Below are 18,534 nucleotides of genomic sequence, written 5' to 3' on the forward strand. Positions count from 1 at the left end.
TCTGCTCCACCCAACTTTAAGTTTGAATCTGAAACACGAGAAAACAAAAAGGGTGGAGGTGTTTGTGCAGTTTTAAGAGATGAAATAATTACCCACAGTTTGTCCTTTGGGGTATTTTCATCATTTGAGTATGTATCCTTTAAAATGGAGCTAAAGCAGTCTCCATCCATTCTCTTCATTGACTTATACAAGCCTCCCCAGCACTGCCAAAGTTTTATTGATGATTTTACTGAGATGCTTTCAGTCGTATGCACAGACTTTGATGGTTTGGTCATTACAGGTAATTTCAATGTTCATGTTGATAATATTTGTGACAGAAACGCTAAAGCGCTTGATGCTGTCCTTGAAACCTTCAGTCTTACTCTACACGAGAGTGGCCCCACAAACATGGGAAAGAATACATCTAAAAGTGATCTGCCCATCCCAGGGACTCTTGTCAAGATGGCAATGTCAAATAAATATGGGAAAGAGTGTCTGGAGAGTCTGCCAGTGTGGGCCAATAGATTTGGTTTTCCATCTGGGGGAACACTAAGCACGGACAAAATGTATGATTCATGTCAGCAAAATTGTTAAATTGAATGAACAGAGATGAAGGTCTGTTGTGTGAAGCACTTTGAATTGCCTTGTGTACAAATTGTGCTTTATAAATAAACTTGCCTCACCTTGCCTCAAATCACAGTACGTCACTCAACCGATTGTAAAGGTGTTGTTGACAGGACAGTCTCAACAGCAGTAAACAATCTGTCAATAAAAAATCATAAAACATCTTCACGCAGAAATGCCCCAAGTCGTGTCAACTGTCATGAAGTTTCAATTTCTTCCAGAAACTACTGCTTGTTTATTGCAAAATTCCCAAAATGTGCAAATGGTAATGATTTTCAGTCAAGGCAGATCAAATGAACACAGAAACACAACATACAGAATGCTGAAAAGAGTTTTAGTTTTAGCTCTAATTGTTGTGTTATTTTTGAATGAATATTTCTGAGTCACGATGTGTTTTCAGTACTTCAAAGGCATGAAACCACTTGATGTTGATATAGGAATAAAAAATGAACAAAAAATATATAAAAGTTTGGTAACAATTTGCAGGAAAGCAAAGCATTGTATATTATAATGTATCTGCATCTGTCATCCCAGACAAACAAACACAATTCTAGCTTGAAAAAAATTAAAAATGCAAATTCAACATCTGATTGATTAAAGTCTGTAATCTCAGAACAAATGTTTCTATGAATGATGTTCTTTTCCCTGCAATAAAACACATCAGTTATAAAGAAAACTGATCGCTAGAGCGGCATTTCAAGGTGAGGTATGTCACTTTTATAATGGAGAATCCACCATCTGTTTCTATAGTTGCTTTTCCTCTAATTTATTTAATGTTCTCCAGTATGACAGTAAACTTCAGTCTTCATGGAGATAATCAGGCAGTGGCGTGTGGTCAGGCAGATCAAGGCAAACAGTGATTGACCAATAAAACAAATCACTGAGAGTCACAACTATATTTCCTTTAAAACAATATCCACATAAGTCTGTTTTCCTCTCACTTGAGCTGGAAGTCACAGAGTAATTTTAGTGGCCACTACAGGCCACTGAGCAGTACTGCAGGCTAGGAATCTGGGTTGTTCATCTGCCGCGCTGCGCACTCTCTCACCTTGAACAGAGGCCCGTTCACGCTCCGCTCTCTACGTATGCTTTTAAAACACAGACTCAAACCTTGTCCGATCCACTGAACCACAGGTTGGTGGTGCAATTGCAGCTGCCTCAGGATTCTACCGTCGTTGTGGAAAAACTATAGACAGTTTGCAACAAATCAAAGTGTGAACACAATGTGGACAGGCTGCAGTGTCAGACTCTTGAGTGTGAAGGGAAAGGTGGCTTGGTCAGCAGTGCCAGAACAATCATTGCTTTTCACTTAAGCTCTCTTCATGTCATGTTTTCCCTCCTGCCATTTCAACATAAAAACATGACATGCCAATTACTCACTGCCAACTCTTAAGTGAATGCTAAACTCAAAATTACAGCTTGCTGACTGCCTGTACGTTCACACATCTTTAAATGATGCATGAGATTCTGTGGGAGAGTTGAAGAGCAGAACTGAGAGACTGTGCCACATTTACCAGGACAGTTTTCATTGTTCTCAACTGACACGACACCCCTGCCTTAAACGGGTGAACCCAATATCTCAGAGGAAGGACTTTGGGAACAACTTTTTATGGAACTAATTTCAGTCTAGGAATCTGGTAGTGATATAAACGTCCTGACCTATTAATTTCAATGAGACAACAAAATAAAACATCAATTATGACATCTGCAGATAAGTTGTTGTTGTCTATATGGCTGTTATATTTGATAATGAGTAATAACATGTTAATATCTATCTTTCTTTTTTCTAAAGTTCACTAATATATGCAGGATTTGTGGGGTTTGATGAAATAAAAGTAAAATGTGATTGTTAAAACTGTTGTGGGCTGGTATTTGTTTGTTACATTATTGTCTGGCATAATGTTAGATTAAACAAATGGTTATTTAATTCAGTTTATTTGCCCTTTGCAGCTGGAAAACCACATTGGCAAATATGTGCAAAAAGCTCACCAAAAAGTGCACAGCAAAACAATAAAAACAACCACCTAAACAAACAATGAACACAAGTTACAAAACACTGAAAGTATCAAGAAACATTTTGACACTGTGATCAAGCAAGCTAAAAAATATTAAGTTGCTAAATAAACGTTGAGTGCAAAATCAAAGTTCAAAGTGAATCGTTCAAGCTTGTGACAGCTTGAGGGAAGAAGCTTTTAGATCATGAGGTTGTTAGCATTTACGCTTATTTATAACGATGCTAATCACTTCTACGTGTGGTCATATTTTCCAACAGGCTCTGGTGTTACTCTGGTGTGGAGAATTGTGGTATTCCCTTTTATCTTCTCTTCAACACACTGTCCACACTGCTCCGTCCTGAGCAGTAGCAGGGACATAAAGCTGCTGCCTGGTTCACAGTAGCGTATGTTAGTATGTATATATGACTAGGGACACTGCCACACTTAAGTACCACTGGTCAGACTTCTTCAACCTCCCTGGAGAATACCCGTCTTCCTGACATTCACTGAGGAGAACACATGAACATCAAAACACAACTTATTTATTTATGGAACCTTCCAGGAACTGCGGTCCACATGGTTTTACGTTTCATCAGAAATGGACATCAGGCTGCCACGGTGGTTTGCGTTTGACGTGAAGGTACAGGGGTTAAATCAATGTGTGCCCCGTCCTGCTCCTTGTTCTGCCCGAGGTAATGAGGCCCTCTTACAGTTACATGGTCCAGTGTCCTGTCCTCGGTGTCCACGGTGTGTGTTTGATGGCCTGAGTTTGATGCCAGGAAAGCCGCTCCCACACCATTTCCGGAAGTACATTTCTGTGCGATTGTACTGCAGAGATAAGTAGTCTTGGAAATGTAATACTTTGAGAATATATAGCTAAAGATGAAAACTGAGTATCATTTGCTATAGAGTTTACAAAATAAGTATGACATAAAGTACAAGAAGAAAGTGTAAGGCAGAATGTGGTAAAAAGACTATAGGAAAAATAAAATGAGAAGCTGTATCCAAGTATATTAAAGCAAGTAAAACTGTTAATTTTGTTCAAATTAATTTTATTATTTCTTAATCTTAATAAAGTTAAAACCCTATTTTGGTGCTGTTTTGGTAAGTGCCTCTTTTCAGAACCTCTCAGCCCTCATCATAAAATGATGACAGCAATAATAAAAGAGAGTGCTGAAAAATAGTCTTCATTGACAAAAACAGCTTTCTCCTGAAGGTAAAGCACTGAGTGCTGTGTCTGCAGCAGTGAACTCCAGAGCCTCCTCCAGACTGCAGTCTGAGAAAAGCAGTCAAATCCTATACTTTCTATACCAGGCATTTGTGTCACATTATTGTGATGTTTTTATTTAGTTTCAACATACAAGGATCACAATTTAGAATGTTGCTGATTGAAAACCATTCAATTGATCCAAACTGACTCAATAATAGAGACTAGTCTTCTGTCTTGACCTGTTCAAAACTCTCTGTGGCAAACAGCAGTTTTTCATTTATTAGTTTGAAATGATCAACACATTTTTTAACCCTACATGTTTGCTCCGGTGTCTGAATGGTTTGAAACATTGCAAGTACACAGTGGGCAAAGATAGGTTGTAGGTGAAAACTGACATTTTCCAGGCACTCAAGCCTCAAATGCAGGACAGTAGGATTACTAAAGACACAACTTTGAGTAAGATTTTGATGAATCTGAGGGATAAATATATATCTCCTTTAACTTTCAAAGGCCATCATTTTTATTCAACGTTTTAATCAGCTAAACTATTTCTGAAATGTAATTTAGGAGTATAACTTTGGTAAGGAAAGCCATTAGATTAAGACATGGAATATATGGCTAATTCCACTTGTTACAGAGGTAGAATTAAATCGGGGTTGTGTTTAAGATCCAGAGTGGTAGTATTAGCATTTCTTTTCATAAATACTTTGCAGCAGGTATTCCCCATGGTATCTCATATAATTGTACAAACAAGCGTGAATTCCTTTTCAGACGTTCTGCTGTCTTTAAATGAGTGCAAACTCTCCTCTAATTTCTTGGCATACCACTACATACATCATTTCTGTGTTTGCTGTGTAACTGCTGTGTATGTCCGTAATAAATTAGGCCATTACAGACTCCCGACAATGTTAACTGAGCACTGCCAAGACTGCCTCTAATTACCAACTTAACCTCTGTCAGTAATTATCGCCCAGTTGGACAGTGAGAGAAACTTCAAGTGTATCCAAAATTGTGCCAAAATCTGTCACAATCCTAGGCTGTGTATCAAGTTTACCCCATTATCTAATTTATGCATGCCATAAATTAATAATACAGGTTATTATGTTATGCACAAAGGATGATGGGAATTACAGTTCTGTTTGCAACACAAGCGGTCACTCCACAGCCAGACCTGCAATTATGTGCTCAACCGTTCATTCAGACACAATAGTCTTAATTATGTCACAAATACGAATATTAAAGTTAATATGCTAATCATTTTACATAGAGATCAAATAGTCTGTGAGGATTCTAGCTCATGACTTGAGTGTTAAACCAGGACAAGCAGAAAATAATGAGGGCCTCTGAGATGTTTTGATGTAACTCTTCCTTGTCAACTATAAATTGTGGCCAATTTCTAAATTTTAACTTTGACTTCAACAAAAAGCAACCTAAATACATATTGGAAAAGCTGTATCATTTGATATGTGGTGTTATAATGTGAAAGGTTAGTCACACATATGGTTTATCATATGGTATATCTACAGACGTGGTTCTCAGCTAGTACCACTAGATCTAAACAAGTACGTTATCAGGTCGAAATAGGTTGGAATAAAGGCTGAATAAGGGCTAAATATGTTCTCAAAACCACAACAACCACAAAAAAACTACATTTAATTTGATCAATTGCTAACCTCAAAGAAACGTCTGCCACGTTGCTTTGTTGTGAGATGAGAGGATGTTGATGGTGCAAGGGCTTCATCATCTGACAAATCTGTTCTAAAGCGGTGCATGTGCCCAAAGATTCATGGTAACAATTTCACTTCCTCTGTAGAAGGATAGAAATGCAGGCTCCCAGGCTTTAACAAGGTTCTACTGTGTCTTGCAAAATGAATTCTAAGAATTTTCAACACATGACAAAAATAAATGTTTATGCCAGTAACTTCTTGTTAAATTAGATTTCCATTATTGTCCTTACATGCTCATACAGTCAGCATCTGGTGCATATATCACAGGGCCATCTGCTCAGAGCGCTATTCCTCACTTCTTCACTGAAGCACAAGCTGGGATGAGCTGTTTCTTTACAAAGAGTCAAACCAAACAAAAACACACATCGAATGTTACTCAATATAGGTTTTTAATTTTCATTTATGCTTCAGGAAAGACAGGAGCGTGTGAAAAGGGAGAAGCGTGGGTAGATATACTTTAAACTGAATCTGATACAAGTGAATGAGTGTTCACAGGGAAATTATATTTGGTCACTCTTGTCTCTTAATTCCAAATGCATAACAGACTGTCAATTTATGTTCATTTGTGCTAAGACAATATTGATAATATGAATGTTTCACGGAAAACTGACTGTTGTAAGGAAGGAAAATCATATTTTTGTGTCCGGTCGTACGTCTTGTCTCAAAGAAAATGTATACTATTGACAAACTTCACAAAGAAAAAATGTCCTGCTGTTGTGAAAGCCTGAAATGAATCTCTGGTGAAAGGCACATTCTTCAGACTAAAACCAATAGCAACTAAATGAGAACAATTGAGCGCCTGTCTTTAAAGCCGAGTGAAAGCTTCTCTTTAGCCGTGCACACAAAGAGCTCGGCTTACATACAGGAGCAGCAGTGGGTGGCACCGCTCGATGGCTGACGCAAACTTATTGGTAAATGGGCTAAATGTATTGGCTTGTGTGTGTCACATAGAAGAAATACATTTTTGAAAGTATTGGCAATAATAGCAGTGAGCAGACATGACCCTCGTGATGTGATATTAAATACAAGGGGAAATCAATATGACTTTTTACTAAGAAATCATGTGTTTTTGTAACGTTTCGGGCCAGGTCATTATGCCAAAATAAAAATCCTGCATTGACAAGAAACTGTTGGTAAATGAGCAGAAAGTTTTTGCCTTTACCTGGAGTCAGCATGAACTCTTATTACACAAATGGGAAACTCTTTTGCCTCATAAGAAGAATTCTGTGCTGGTCGTCTGCGTATGAACATAGTTAAATATATTTTTCAGCACAACTTCCATAAATCATATATAGTACAATCCTATAGAAGTTGAAATCATTATCCATTTGTTTCCATTTATTTAGTTTCCAAAGCCAAACGAGAAGGCTTCATTAAAAGTTATTTGAAGCTCTTGCAGAATATTTATATAAATATATTTACACTGCACAGTTGGTTGGATGTGCAATGCGTATATTAATCAGAACTCATTTCCCTGTAGCATTGTTGTGTTTAAAGTTAAAACAGAAAACAGAGTCAATAGTTCTGACTGGGGGCAGTTTGTAGTATAATCTAACAACTTCCCATTATAATTTTGTCATAATTATATCTCATGGCATCAAAGAGGCCAACCATCATTATTATGATGTGATGATATCGAAACTGTATCATGATACACTATAAAACAACCAGGTTGAACAAAGTGCTACTCGAATAAAACATACAGGGAGATAAGTTTGTAAGTTCGGGAGCAGGACCACGCCCCTTCCTGTGGCTACACAATTTAAGCATCCAGATCACATACAACTGTGTTCATGACGTCGTGCCCCTCCCTCCCACCCTCTTTTGAATTGTTCTAATTATTCTAATGTATCTCCTAGATGGGGGTATGGGGCCCGGGAGCCTTCAGCCCTCATCGCCAGAAGCCCCAAAACCGCATCCATTTCTCTACATTTGTGTTGTTCATGTTTCTCCCATGTCAATACACACTTTGCATTGTAGCTGGGGTTGTGGTCCTTGCTAGTGAATAAATAAAACAATTCAAAGCATTTAAGTACTCTCAGCCTTTCAAAGAAGTGCCTGAAAAACAGGTACAGAAGAGGTTTGTCTAATGCTCAAAGGCAGCTTGTTCCAAAGTTTTGGTGCTGCCAAAGGCCTGGTCCCTCTGAGCTTCCGGCTGGTTGTTGGCACACTTCAAAGGAGCTGGTAAGCCGACCTGAGACTCTGTGTCGGGTCGTAGAGGCAACAGTTCAACCTAGACTTTATTTGATGGCAAAAACAGAGGGTTCAATGCATTTATATTTGCTTGTTATAAGACCTATGGGTTCATTGTATAGAACTTTCCCAAAGCTGCTCTCCATAGACTAAAGGATCAGAATAAATTAGAGGTATTAGATGTAGAAATATTTTACTGATTAATCAAGCTTCTTAAAAACACTGGTAACATATGGTAACATACATGTTATGAATGCATGGTCCTTTACAAAACAATGCTTAGAAACATGTCCAAATCACTGGTTTACAAACCTTTACAAAAAGCCTCTACCATAAAAGTGTTCCTATATTTGTACAAAAGACATACCACGCTGCGTTTCTGAGCTACACTTCAGTCTGCTATTTACACAGTCCACTTTGAGCTGGAGAAATTGTGTCCTGGTGCTGCAGATTACTGCTGTGTCCGAGTCAGTCCAGGTCTTAGCCGTGTGTGAATGAGGGATTGTCTGAGGGAAAGAGGGGCCACTGCAGCGCTCCTCTGCAAATACACAAGCACTGCTGGGCCCGGATCAAAGAAGTCAGTCAAGCAAGGCTACGGCTCAAAACCCCGACTTTAGTCAACCAACCACATGCACTAATCTTCCCCCTGCTCGTCTGTAAGAGCTGAGAAAAGAGGAAAACATCACTCTAATGGTTAGAACATCACGTGATGCAGCACCAAGAGTCGGTACAAGAAATCCTTCTCTGTCCACTAATCGCCTCAGCTTTGCTTTGAGCACATGGCTTGAAATATGTGACATTATGATTTGATCTAAAGTTGCACCAAGAAAAATATTTAGCCATGTTTAATGTCGATGCTTTTTGAAAATCACTACAAATTGAGAAATGAAGCAGGTTGTTCATGTGAGTCCGTGGATAAGTGGCTCAACATTGTTATGGAGCTATAAAAAGCTATAGAAAATAACTTATTAGCAACTTGCACAGCAGAAAGTAGATGTTTATATTTGACTAAAAAGTATTGGTTACATCTATTTCTTTAAGTAAATGATAGCAGCTGAGTCTTCAGTCAGAGTGTATTCAAGACGGAGATATTTGCACTTTTGCAGCTGCACAAAATATGTGATTACAACATACTAAGTTTACAGCTGGGAAATCGAATATTATAAATATTGTAACTCCCAATTGTATGAATAAAATATATCAATTTGCTTTTGCCTTAAACATCAACTAAAAACAATACCTTTGAAGGTAATGATGCGTGTTCTACACATCGATATCGGTCCTGTTGTTCTGTAATCTCCACGAGTTCAGATGGGCATGATTGACAGGTGGATTATCCAATCAGAGACACGTATGGTCTGTCCAAATTAAAAACGAACCTTCTTGATCTGAGGAGGAGTTTGATTTCATTGTTAAATGATAAATTACCACTGACAAATGAGTGCTTTAGTTTGACATAAGTCACGGAAATGAACTACCACTAAACCATGTACAATAATATATATATATATATATATATATATATATATATATATATATATATATATATATATATTATACACCTTCCTCTGCGGCCGGGACTCCCTGAAACAGAGATTCTAAATCTCACACTTTCTTGATTAGATAAAGACAAATAAATACATACATTTGATTACACTCTGAGTTTGACATGAGGCGCGATGGAGTGCCGGGAAACAAGTCTCACTCTTCGTAAAGAATTGAAGTGTGTATTCTGGATTTCAGACTTTCCTGTTACTTTAGCTATGATCACAAATTCTACTGTTCCCAGACCAGGGTCAATCCCATGAGCCTATAAATGCAAATGACTCTGAAGCACCAACGCAGAAGAGACTCAACAGAGTTTAAACTTTCCCTTTATTAACATATCTATTAAAAAAAAACCTGCAAACCCCTTAGTGTCAGAATTACTTCTCATAACAACACGTTCTCAGACATCTCATATGTAGAAAATGGCAGGAGACAGACATGGATTAAATGTGTACAAAGTGTACCACGTTTTCAAATCATGTTGTGGAAGGTCAATTTCATTTTGTATTGGATTGACCTTTGCACATTGGATGGAACCTGAAATATAGAAACAGAAATTGCCCGGCATCTGAGCCACAAGACACTGCAGCGTGTGAAATGCAGCTCGCATGTAAATCGCATGTAAATTGCATGTAAATTGAATTGTGTTCTTTTGAACTGGTGAAAGGGAAAATCTGACTTGATCAAAGTCACTATCTGGTTTTGACCAATCAGTCAGCATTTTGGCTCTAGCCCCTATTTACACAGCCTTTGTGGATAATGGCTGGTGTAGTCTTTCTGTGGAGCATGATTCATAACATCGTCTGAAACGTCTGAAACGTCTAGAGTAAGGCTGGGCTATATGAAGAAATAAATAAATAAACAATATATTTTTTTAAACTCTCTCTCTCTCCTCACCCTCCGCGGGTGGTCCCTTTTTTCAAGCTCGTGTCCCAAGCCTGGGAGCTTGAGGGCTCCGAGGCCATATATTTTATATATATATATATATATATATATATATATTTTTTTTTAAATATATATTTAATATATATATATATATATATATATATATATATATATATATATATATATATATATAAAATAAAGCATATTTAAAAAGATGTATTCTCTACAAATGCATTTCAATATTAATTTTGTGAACCTAAACAAAATAGGCTTTTGTCAGTGGCAGTGGAAGTTTTTACCGACACATGATTGGTTTGGACCTATTGATTAAAACAATCCAAGTTCTTCATTGAAGATTTAACTGAATATTGATACAATTTGGATTAATTGCACAGCCATAGAATGGAGTATAAATACTGTAAATGGAATAATAATACTGATGTAAGTTGACTCTACATGACATTGAATGCTAATATATTACTACATAGAAGCCACAGCAGCTCTAATGTACTCCTCATATTAGTATAGTGGCAGTTACTGATCTTAAGCTTAACTCCACCCAAACTTCACACGTATTTTACAAGTCCTTCTTAGTTTACTCAAGCATTAGAAACATACTTGCAGAAGATGATATGAAATAGCATTCCACTTTGATCCACATAAACACACAGTAGGGGTTTGTGTCTGGCAGAACTTGACTGAGCACAAGACATAACTTTAATGGATCAGATCTTTATTTTGCACATTTAAGCTGCTCTTTGACTTCATCAGACATGCACGAAGCATATCAAATTATTCTCTAATAGTCTAATATCATCACAGGGAATCCACAATAACAAAGACATAAAAATACAGAAAATGTTAGAAGAATCAGAAAAAAGATGATCTTGACTTAAACCAGTAATTTAAGGACCAATGAAATGTCCAAATTACAAAACATTTCATGACATCCTATTTATATATCTATTTATACTTTGGAATATCTTTACTGCAACATAGATAACTTTCCGCCTGTTCTTTACGTACGTCGACATCAACCCCATGTGTATCAGCGATAAAACACAAAATAAAGACCCAAGCAGTATGGTGGAAAATGTTCTGCATCTTGATTGCAGGAGATTGATTCACTCAAAAAAACAACCTTCAGAGGAAAGGAAAACTACAAACTGAAAAGCTCTCAAAAGTCCATTTGTCAAATATGGCCCACTTTAATGATTTTAAGTGAACATGCTGTATCTGTCTCAAAAAGGAAAGAATCCACAAAAACAGACCTAAAGGGCCATCTTCATCCACCAAAATGCCATTACTGGTAAATTCGCTATTTGTTTTCCATCTGTGCAGTTCGAACCAACCTTTCCTTCTCCACTTGGTGCGCACAAGACTTCAAAACAGAGCTAGAAGACTGGACCTGCGCAGACTTGAACCTTAATTCTTGCCACAGTCATTCATGGCTGCAGGATTACTGAATAATACATCAACCAATACATCAAAACCCTGTGAGCCTCTGGGGAGAGCGCTCGGTAATCAAAAAGTAAGTTAAGGTTTTCATAATAGTTCCCTATAAATAACTGGGGACAAAAATGAGGACATGTAAAATTGATGAGGGATGATTCAAGCCCCACGAGGAGCACGCGCAGATTAACACAGAGCAGCAGCGCCACGGAGGGAAACTGCGGGCAGCCAAGTGATGACTACCAGATGACTAAATACACTCATTGTTCTATGTGAAGTTTAAATGCCTTTTAGGACGGCTGTATTGATTTATTTTTGCATTTGACTTCTTAAGTGCAAGATACCACAATAACCTGTAGTTCAGTGGTAAAAAATATGCACAAATCATAATGTTTAGTTTTTCTCTTAAGCCGTTGTTCTTTTTCTTGTTGAGCAAAACATGTCAATACTTTACCGGTGAAGCCCTTAACAATATTTCTGCCATTTGTTGATTTATTTCTCTTAACCGCGTTGGAAGTCATTGTGACATTTAGTTCCAAGATGGCGCCTGTGTTCGGCCACGCCACTGCTCGACTCCTGTTATGCCGCTTATTTGTGACGATCGTTACATCGTATGCAGTTTTATCAGCCCAGACATTAGTCTGTTGTGTGTCTGCTGTGCGGGTTTATGACCGTGGCGCTCTTTTCCACATCAAAGCGACGATGGAGTCGCTTTTCGACACATGGGACAGGTACAAACAAGCCTTTCCGCCACCCCTTGTTTGTCCACCCAACTCACCTGACGTTTTGCTGCTGTCCCGAGGCCCGGGGAAGAGGAGGAAGCAGAGGAGACGAGGCACAAGGTCTGGTGTGCAAGTCAAGCGCAGACGAGCCTTGTGTTCGGAGCACACGAGCCTGGGCTTTGGGAGACGTGCTCGGTGCTTGCGCCTGGTCCCGCTCCTCGATGTTTGAGGCTGTTCGCCGTCGCCGTCTTCGCCGCCTGCCAGTGTCATCGCGGCTGCTTTCCCGCTGCCTGCCTGTGTCATCGCGGCTGCTTTCCCGCTGCCTGCACGGGCCATCGCGGCTGCTTTCCCGCTGCCTGCACGGGCCATCGCGGCTGCTTTCCCGCTGCCTGCACGGGCCATCGCGGCTGCTTTCCCGCTGCCTGCACGGGCCATCGCGGCTGCTTTCCCGCTGCCTGCACGGGCCATCGCGGCTGCTTTCCCGCTGCCTGCACGGGCCATCGTGGCTGCTTTCCCGCTGCCTGCACGGGCCATCGCGGCTGCTTTCCCGCTGCCTGCACGGGCCATCGCGGCTGCTTTCCCGCTGCCTGCACAGGTCATTGCGGCTGTTTTCCCGGAGCCTGTCTGTGTCATCGCGGCTGTTTTCCCGCTGCCTGCACGGGCCATCTGGGCCGCACCGGTCCTGGAGCCTGCGCGGGATGTGGCGGCTGTTTTCCTGGAGCCCGCGCGCCGCTGGAATTATGAGCGCTGGGGTCCACCGCCACCGTCCGCTTCCTTCTTTTCGTCGTCTTACCGGCGAAACAGATGGGAATCACGTGACCGTAAGGCGTGCCTTCGACAGGTCCCGCTGCGCTCAGCTGAACCGATGGACGTGACGTCATCCACGGTCCGGCTCGGCTTGTTGAACGCTTTGTTGGCCCGTTCAATTGCCAACAAAGCGTTTTCCTTGAATGAACTTTTTACAAGACAAAACCTTGATTTCATGTGTCTTACGGAGACATGGCAGAGAGAGGGTGAGTTTATTCATTTAAATGAACTCTGCCCACCTGGCTGCTCCGTTTCAGCGATGCCTCGCCCTGGTCGACGTGGAGGAGGTCTGGCAGTTGTGTCCCAGGACCGACTATTTATCTTCTATTATAAAGCTGGAAAATGTTTTAATTCTTGGGGATTTTAATATTTGGGTCGATGGCTCATCATGCCCTGCAAAAGATCTTTTAACCTTGACTGAAACATTTAACTTTGAGCAGCATGTTTCAGGTCCCACTCACCAAAAGGGACACACTTTAGACCTGGTGTTTTCACTTGGCCTGAGTGTTGCTAACCTCTGTGTGGAGGATGTCCATATGAGCGATCATAGCTGTGTTTTATTTGAATTGAACTTTTCTCCTGAGCCTGTGCCCTCAAACATAAGGTCTTAGAGGCGCATTATCACTGCAAATACAGCTGTCCAATTTTCTGCTGTATTTGATCCTCATTTGTTTATGAATTGTCTTGATGTGGACAGTTTAATTAATTCCTTTAACAGCCAATGTTTATCCATTTTAGATCAGGTGGCACCTGTAAAATCCACTGTGTCATCACAGAAAAAAGCTTGTCCTTGGATAAATGAAGATATCCTAAACCTAAAGAGACTATGTCGGAAAACTGAGCGTCTGTGGAAAACCTCTAGTCTTGAGGTCCATAGGTTACACCTCAGAGAGCTTGTGTCATCTTTCAATGAAATGATGGAAAGTTCCAGATCTGATTACTTCCGCCAGCTAATAACATCCAACAAGAAAAACCCCAAAGTGTTGTTTGACACTATAAATTCTATTGTTTGTCCTTCAGCTGCAGTGACTCCTGTTTCCTGCAAAGCTGACAGCAATGAATTCCTCAGGTTCTTTATCGATAAGATCAAGGTGATCAAAGACCAAATCCCACTCCCATTGTCTGATAAACCTGTTTCTGTGGAGCCTGTTTCCCAAAACTGGTCTTCTTTTAAGCCTGTCACTCTAGAAGACATCTCAGCTCTGGTGACCAAGATGAAACCCTCCTCTTGTACATCAGATGCCCTTCCCTGCAGGCTCTTCCTCAAAGTGTTTGATGTTATTGGCCACTGGGTTACCAAAATGGTAAATCTCTCTCTTTCTACTGGTGTGTTTCCTGGTCCATTTAAACATGCCATAGTTGAGCCTTTACTGAAAAAAAAACAAACTTGGACCCGACAGACCCCAAAAGTTTCAGACCCATATCAAAGCTCCCGTTCATGTCCAAGATCCTAGAGAAGGTGGTCTCTGAACAATTGTCAGATTTCGTTGATCAGTCAAACATTCACGACTCTTTTCAATCTGGTTTCCGCAAACATCATTCTACGGAAACCGCATTGTTGAAAGTGTCCAGTGACATTATGATGTCTGCTGATTCTGGAAAATGCACTGTTCTAGTTCTGTTGGATCTGTCTGCAGCCTTTGACACTGTCGACCATCATATCCTTTTGAACAGACTGAGGGACCTGATTGGACTATCGGGGTCAGTTCTTCATTGGTTTTCCTCATATTTATCCGGTCGGAGCTTTAGTGTTGCTGCAAACCAAATAATGTCCGACTCAGCTGATCTGTTGTGTGGAGTTCCTCAGGGCTCCATCTTGGGTCCCGTCCTATTTCTGCTTTATATAATTCCCCTGGGAATGATCATTAAAGAGTTTAGTGATGTGTCCTATCACCTGTTCGCTGACGATATTCAGCTCTATTGCTCTTTTAAACCTTCTGAGATCCAGAGGCTGAACTCCTTGGTCAGATGTTTAGTGCAAATAAAACAATGGCTGAGTCAAAACTCCTTGCAGCTAAATGCTGACAAAACAGAAACTCTGATTATTGCCCCTGATGATGCCATTCCAGGGATAAACCAGTATTTGGGTGTTTTAGGCCAGACTGCTAAACCAAGTCTTAGAAACTTGGGTGTTGTCTTTGACAAAGACATGTCTTTAGAGCACCACTCTAAGCTGTTGACGAGGAACTGTTTCTTTCAGTTGAGGAAAATTTCTAAGCTCAGGAAAAGGGTGTCTCAAAATGACCTGGAAGTTATAATTCATGCATTTGTGTCTTCACGTTTAGACTATTGTAATAGCTTGTTTTCCTGTCTTAATAAGAAGGAACTCTCTCGTCTGCAGCTGGTCCAGAACTCTGCAGCGAGGATCTTAACCCGCACAAATAGAAGGGCCCACATTTCACCCATTCTCAAAGCCCTTCACTGGCTGCCGGTCTCCTACCGGATACAGTTTAAAATTCTTGTTTTAACTTTTAGAGCTTTAAATGGTCAGGTCCCATCGTACATCAGCGATCTGATTAAACCGTACGCTCCCTCTCGCTCACTAAGGTCCTTGGACCAGAAACTGTTGTTGGTTCCTCGCACCCGTTTTCAGACCAGAGGAGACCGATCCTTCCAGGCTGTTGCCCCCAGACTCTGGAACGATCTTCCGTTCTCCCTACGGTCACTGGACTGAGTTACTGCTTTTAAGGGTCAGCTTAAAACCTTTTTATTTAGTCAAGCCTTTTAAATGCACTTGTTTTACAGACTGATTTTACTGTATATTGTTGTATATGTATTGTTCACTGTAAGTTTTTTGTGTTTTTATTGTTTTATTCTGTGTTTTGTGAAGCACTTTGTGACCTCTGTCTGTGAAAGGTGCTATATAAATAAAATTTACTTACTTACTTACTTACTTACTTAACGGATCAGAAGAGGCTGATTTAAACTGTCAATCAATGTGGGTGATCGATTTGGTAACTAAACTGGCAAAAGCTCTCGAAACGATGATCTGACCGTGTATCCGACACAAACTGCACTCACAAGACAAGAACCGCTCAGTTGTTCATGGAAAACAATCTATTTATACTACGAAACACTGCTTATATTTGCATTGCAGATTAAATGTACGATCCACTCCAGATAAATCCATACAATCTACAGTATATCAAACAATTAGTCGACCAATAATGTACATAAATATATGAATACACAATGAATCGACTAAACAACTAAAGGCGGACAGCCCTAAATCCAAGGTTACAAGATTGTATTGAATGTTTCATGCATTTACGACTTGTAATTTAAAGAATGGTTGAAATGAGGGGCCAAAACAAACGCCAACTTTCTTGAAAATAAAAATCTTTGTGAGTCTAAGCTGACATTTTTTTATACACATATCTCCAACTGCACATTACTAAAGCAGAAAAACAAAACAACAACTTTCCACACCAGCGCGTTACAGATAATCTGACAAATGACTCTTGTTTTTTTATTCTGCTTCATCTCCCGCCTACATAGCCCTTTTTGATAGTGTTGCAAGTATTTCTAAATGTGAATATAAAGCGTACTGTAGTTAACTTTAAACAAATGCTGTTTTATGCTCTACTTTGCAAATTGTTGCAGTATATAAATCTACACAAGCGTCAAGACCCTTGGCTCAAATCCAAATATTTCAGCACTAGCCTTCTGAGATAAAAGGGTGACAAACGCAGGTGCAAGGGAACAGCTTTAAGAGAAGTATAGAAAGATGATGTACACAGCTAAAGAGAAGACAGCAGAGTTATGGAGATGAGCCCTCCTGGACTGACAGAGGATCACTTCACACGCAGAGTCCAAACTGCAATTGAAACGGCCTGACAGTTTAACTGTCAAGGAGTCCTCTCTTTTCTTCTGAGCTAAAACACTATTGAGGATTAAATCAAGAGGAAAACAGTGTTGGTGAATGCTAAAGAGAGAAAAGAGCACCCGTCCAAATGTGTTTATCTTCAAGAGCATTTACCGTATATCGCAGTAATAATCTGTGTATTAAAGTATTTCTGTCTGTCTTAAGTGTAAAATGTTTTGCACCTGAAGAAAACTCCCTCTGGCTATCATTTAAATTAAAGAGATACTCAAGTCATAAGCTCTCAGGTCAGCCTTGAGCAAAGTAAAACATTTAATAAACAATCAACTGATACTTCCATACAGAATATGACACAACAATGTATAATTTAATGAATTTAAGTTTTCATCTGGGATCTATTGGGATTTGAATGCATTTTACTTTGCCAAAAGTATTTTACTGAAATAATTATGATTACATTCCTCCTTGATAAAATCCAGTCAACATTATTTAAATGAACAAAGTAAGTAACAAATAACACATTTTTTGAATATTTTTTAAAATGTCTTTTTGTGATTAAACTCTTCATAAACTGTAAATGTAAAAAAAAAATAACACAAATGTTATTGATTTCATTTTCAGGACATATGCCTAGCTGAATGAAAGTGGTGAGCCAACAAATAGTAAACTACATACAGTGCCACTAAATTGTCAAGTTTTAGTGAATATATATTTAAATGTCTCCTCACTCATGTGGTTGAGAAGCATTAGTCTCCATGTAGAGCACAACCATAGAGTGAAGCTCTTGCTCTTACCGTCAAACTTCTTGTGCCTGGACACAAAGGTGGCCCTCATGTCGTGGCTGGTCTGCTCCACCAGACTCTCGAACTCCACTTTGCTCTGGTGGTGCAGCGTTTCCTCCATGTCGGAGGTGCAGCAGGTGTATCCCTGAGGACAGACTCGCAGGTGCTCTCCTGTCACACAGAGGGAGAGAGGACTCATTTTAACACGTTTCACTCTTTGTAAAGCCGCAGCCGCCACTCTTTGATCAAAACATTTCTGTGATTCTAGGACTCTCGTCACTGGCGCTATCAAACGGGAGCAGACTGTAACAAATTGAGAAAGATAATATTAGTCAGTATACTGCTGGTGAACAGGTTCCATCCAATAGAGGTAAAGCACAAGTTGATAATGAATTCAGAAATATGTTAGCTTGCAGACATTTAGATAATATCATTAATGGTAGACACCATTAATGATATTATGCAACATTTTAGATATGAAGTATATTGGTTATATATCTATATTTTTAATGCAACAAAATGCAACAAATTGTGATATTTCTGCACTTTTGTGATTAAATGCATAGACATTTAACGTTTATCTGATAATTAAATCTCAACAATTATACTATCGTCATCTGGATACTGTATAAAGAAAAATCTATTCTTTTTTTTAATCAAAATTGCACACCCCTTAAGATAACATAATAACAGCACATTAAAAAATAGGGTTAAATCAGGATACTGCCTTCAACTAATACAAAAGCTGTGTATTGCTGCCGTTTTCTTCACTAAAATTGTGTACAAAA

The 18,534-nt window shown here is 39.5% G+C and overlaps 1 protein-coding gene across 2 annotated transcripts in view; it reads right to left on the minus strand.

The window, feature by feature from the left end:
• The window catches only part of gpc6a (glypican 6a), a 172,922-nt gene that overhangs the window by 125,016 nt on the left and 29,372 nt on the right, over positions 1-18,534 (minus strand). For both annotated transcript variants that reach the window (XM_072465324.1, XM_072465325.1), the window contains exon 2: positions 17,759-17,917. In XM_072465324.1, coding sequence (XP_072321425.1) covers positions 17,759-17,917 — 159 coding nt within the window. The remainder of the gene's footprint in view (positions 1-17,758; positions 17,918-18,534) is intronic.

Source organism: Eucyclogobius newberryi, unplaced genomic scaffold, assembly GCF_026437365.1.
Source record: "Eucyclogobius newberryi isolate DKJ021-1_F unplaced genomic scaffold, fEucNew1.0.hap1 SCAF_5, whole genome shotgun sequence".
NCBI classification, from domain to species: Eukaryota; Metazoa; Chordata; class Actinopteri; order Gobiiformes; family Gobiidae; genus Eucyclogobius; species Eucyclogobius newberryi.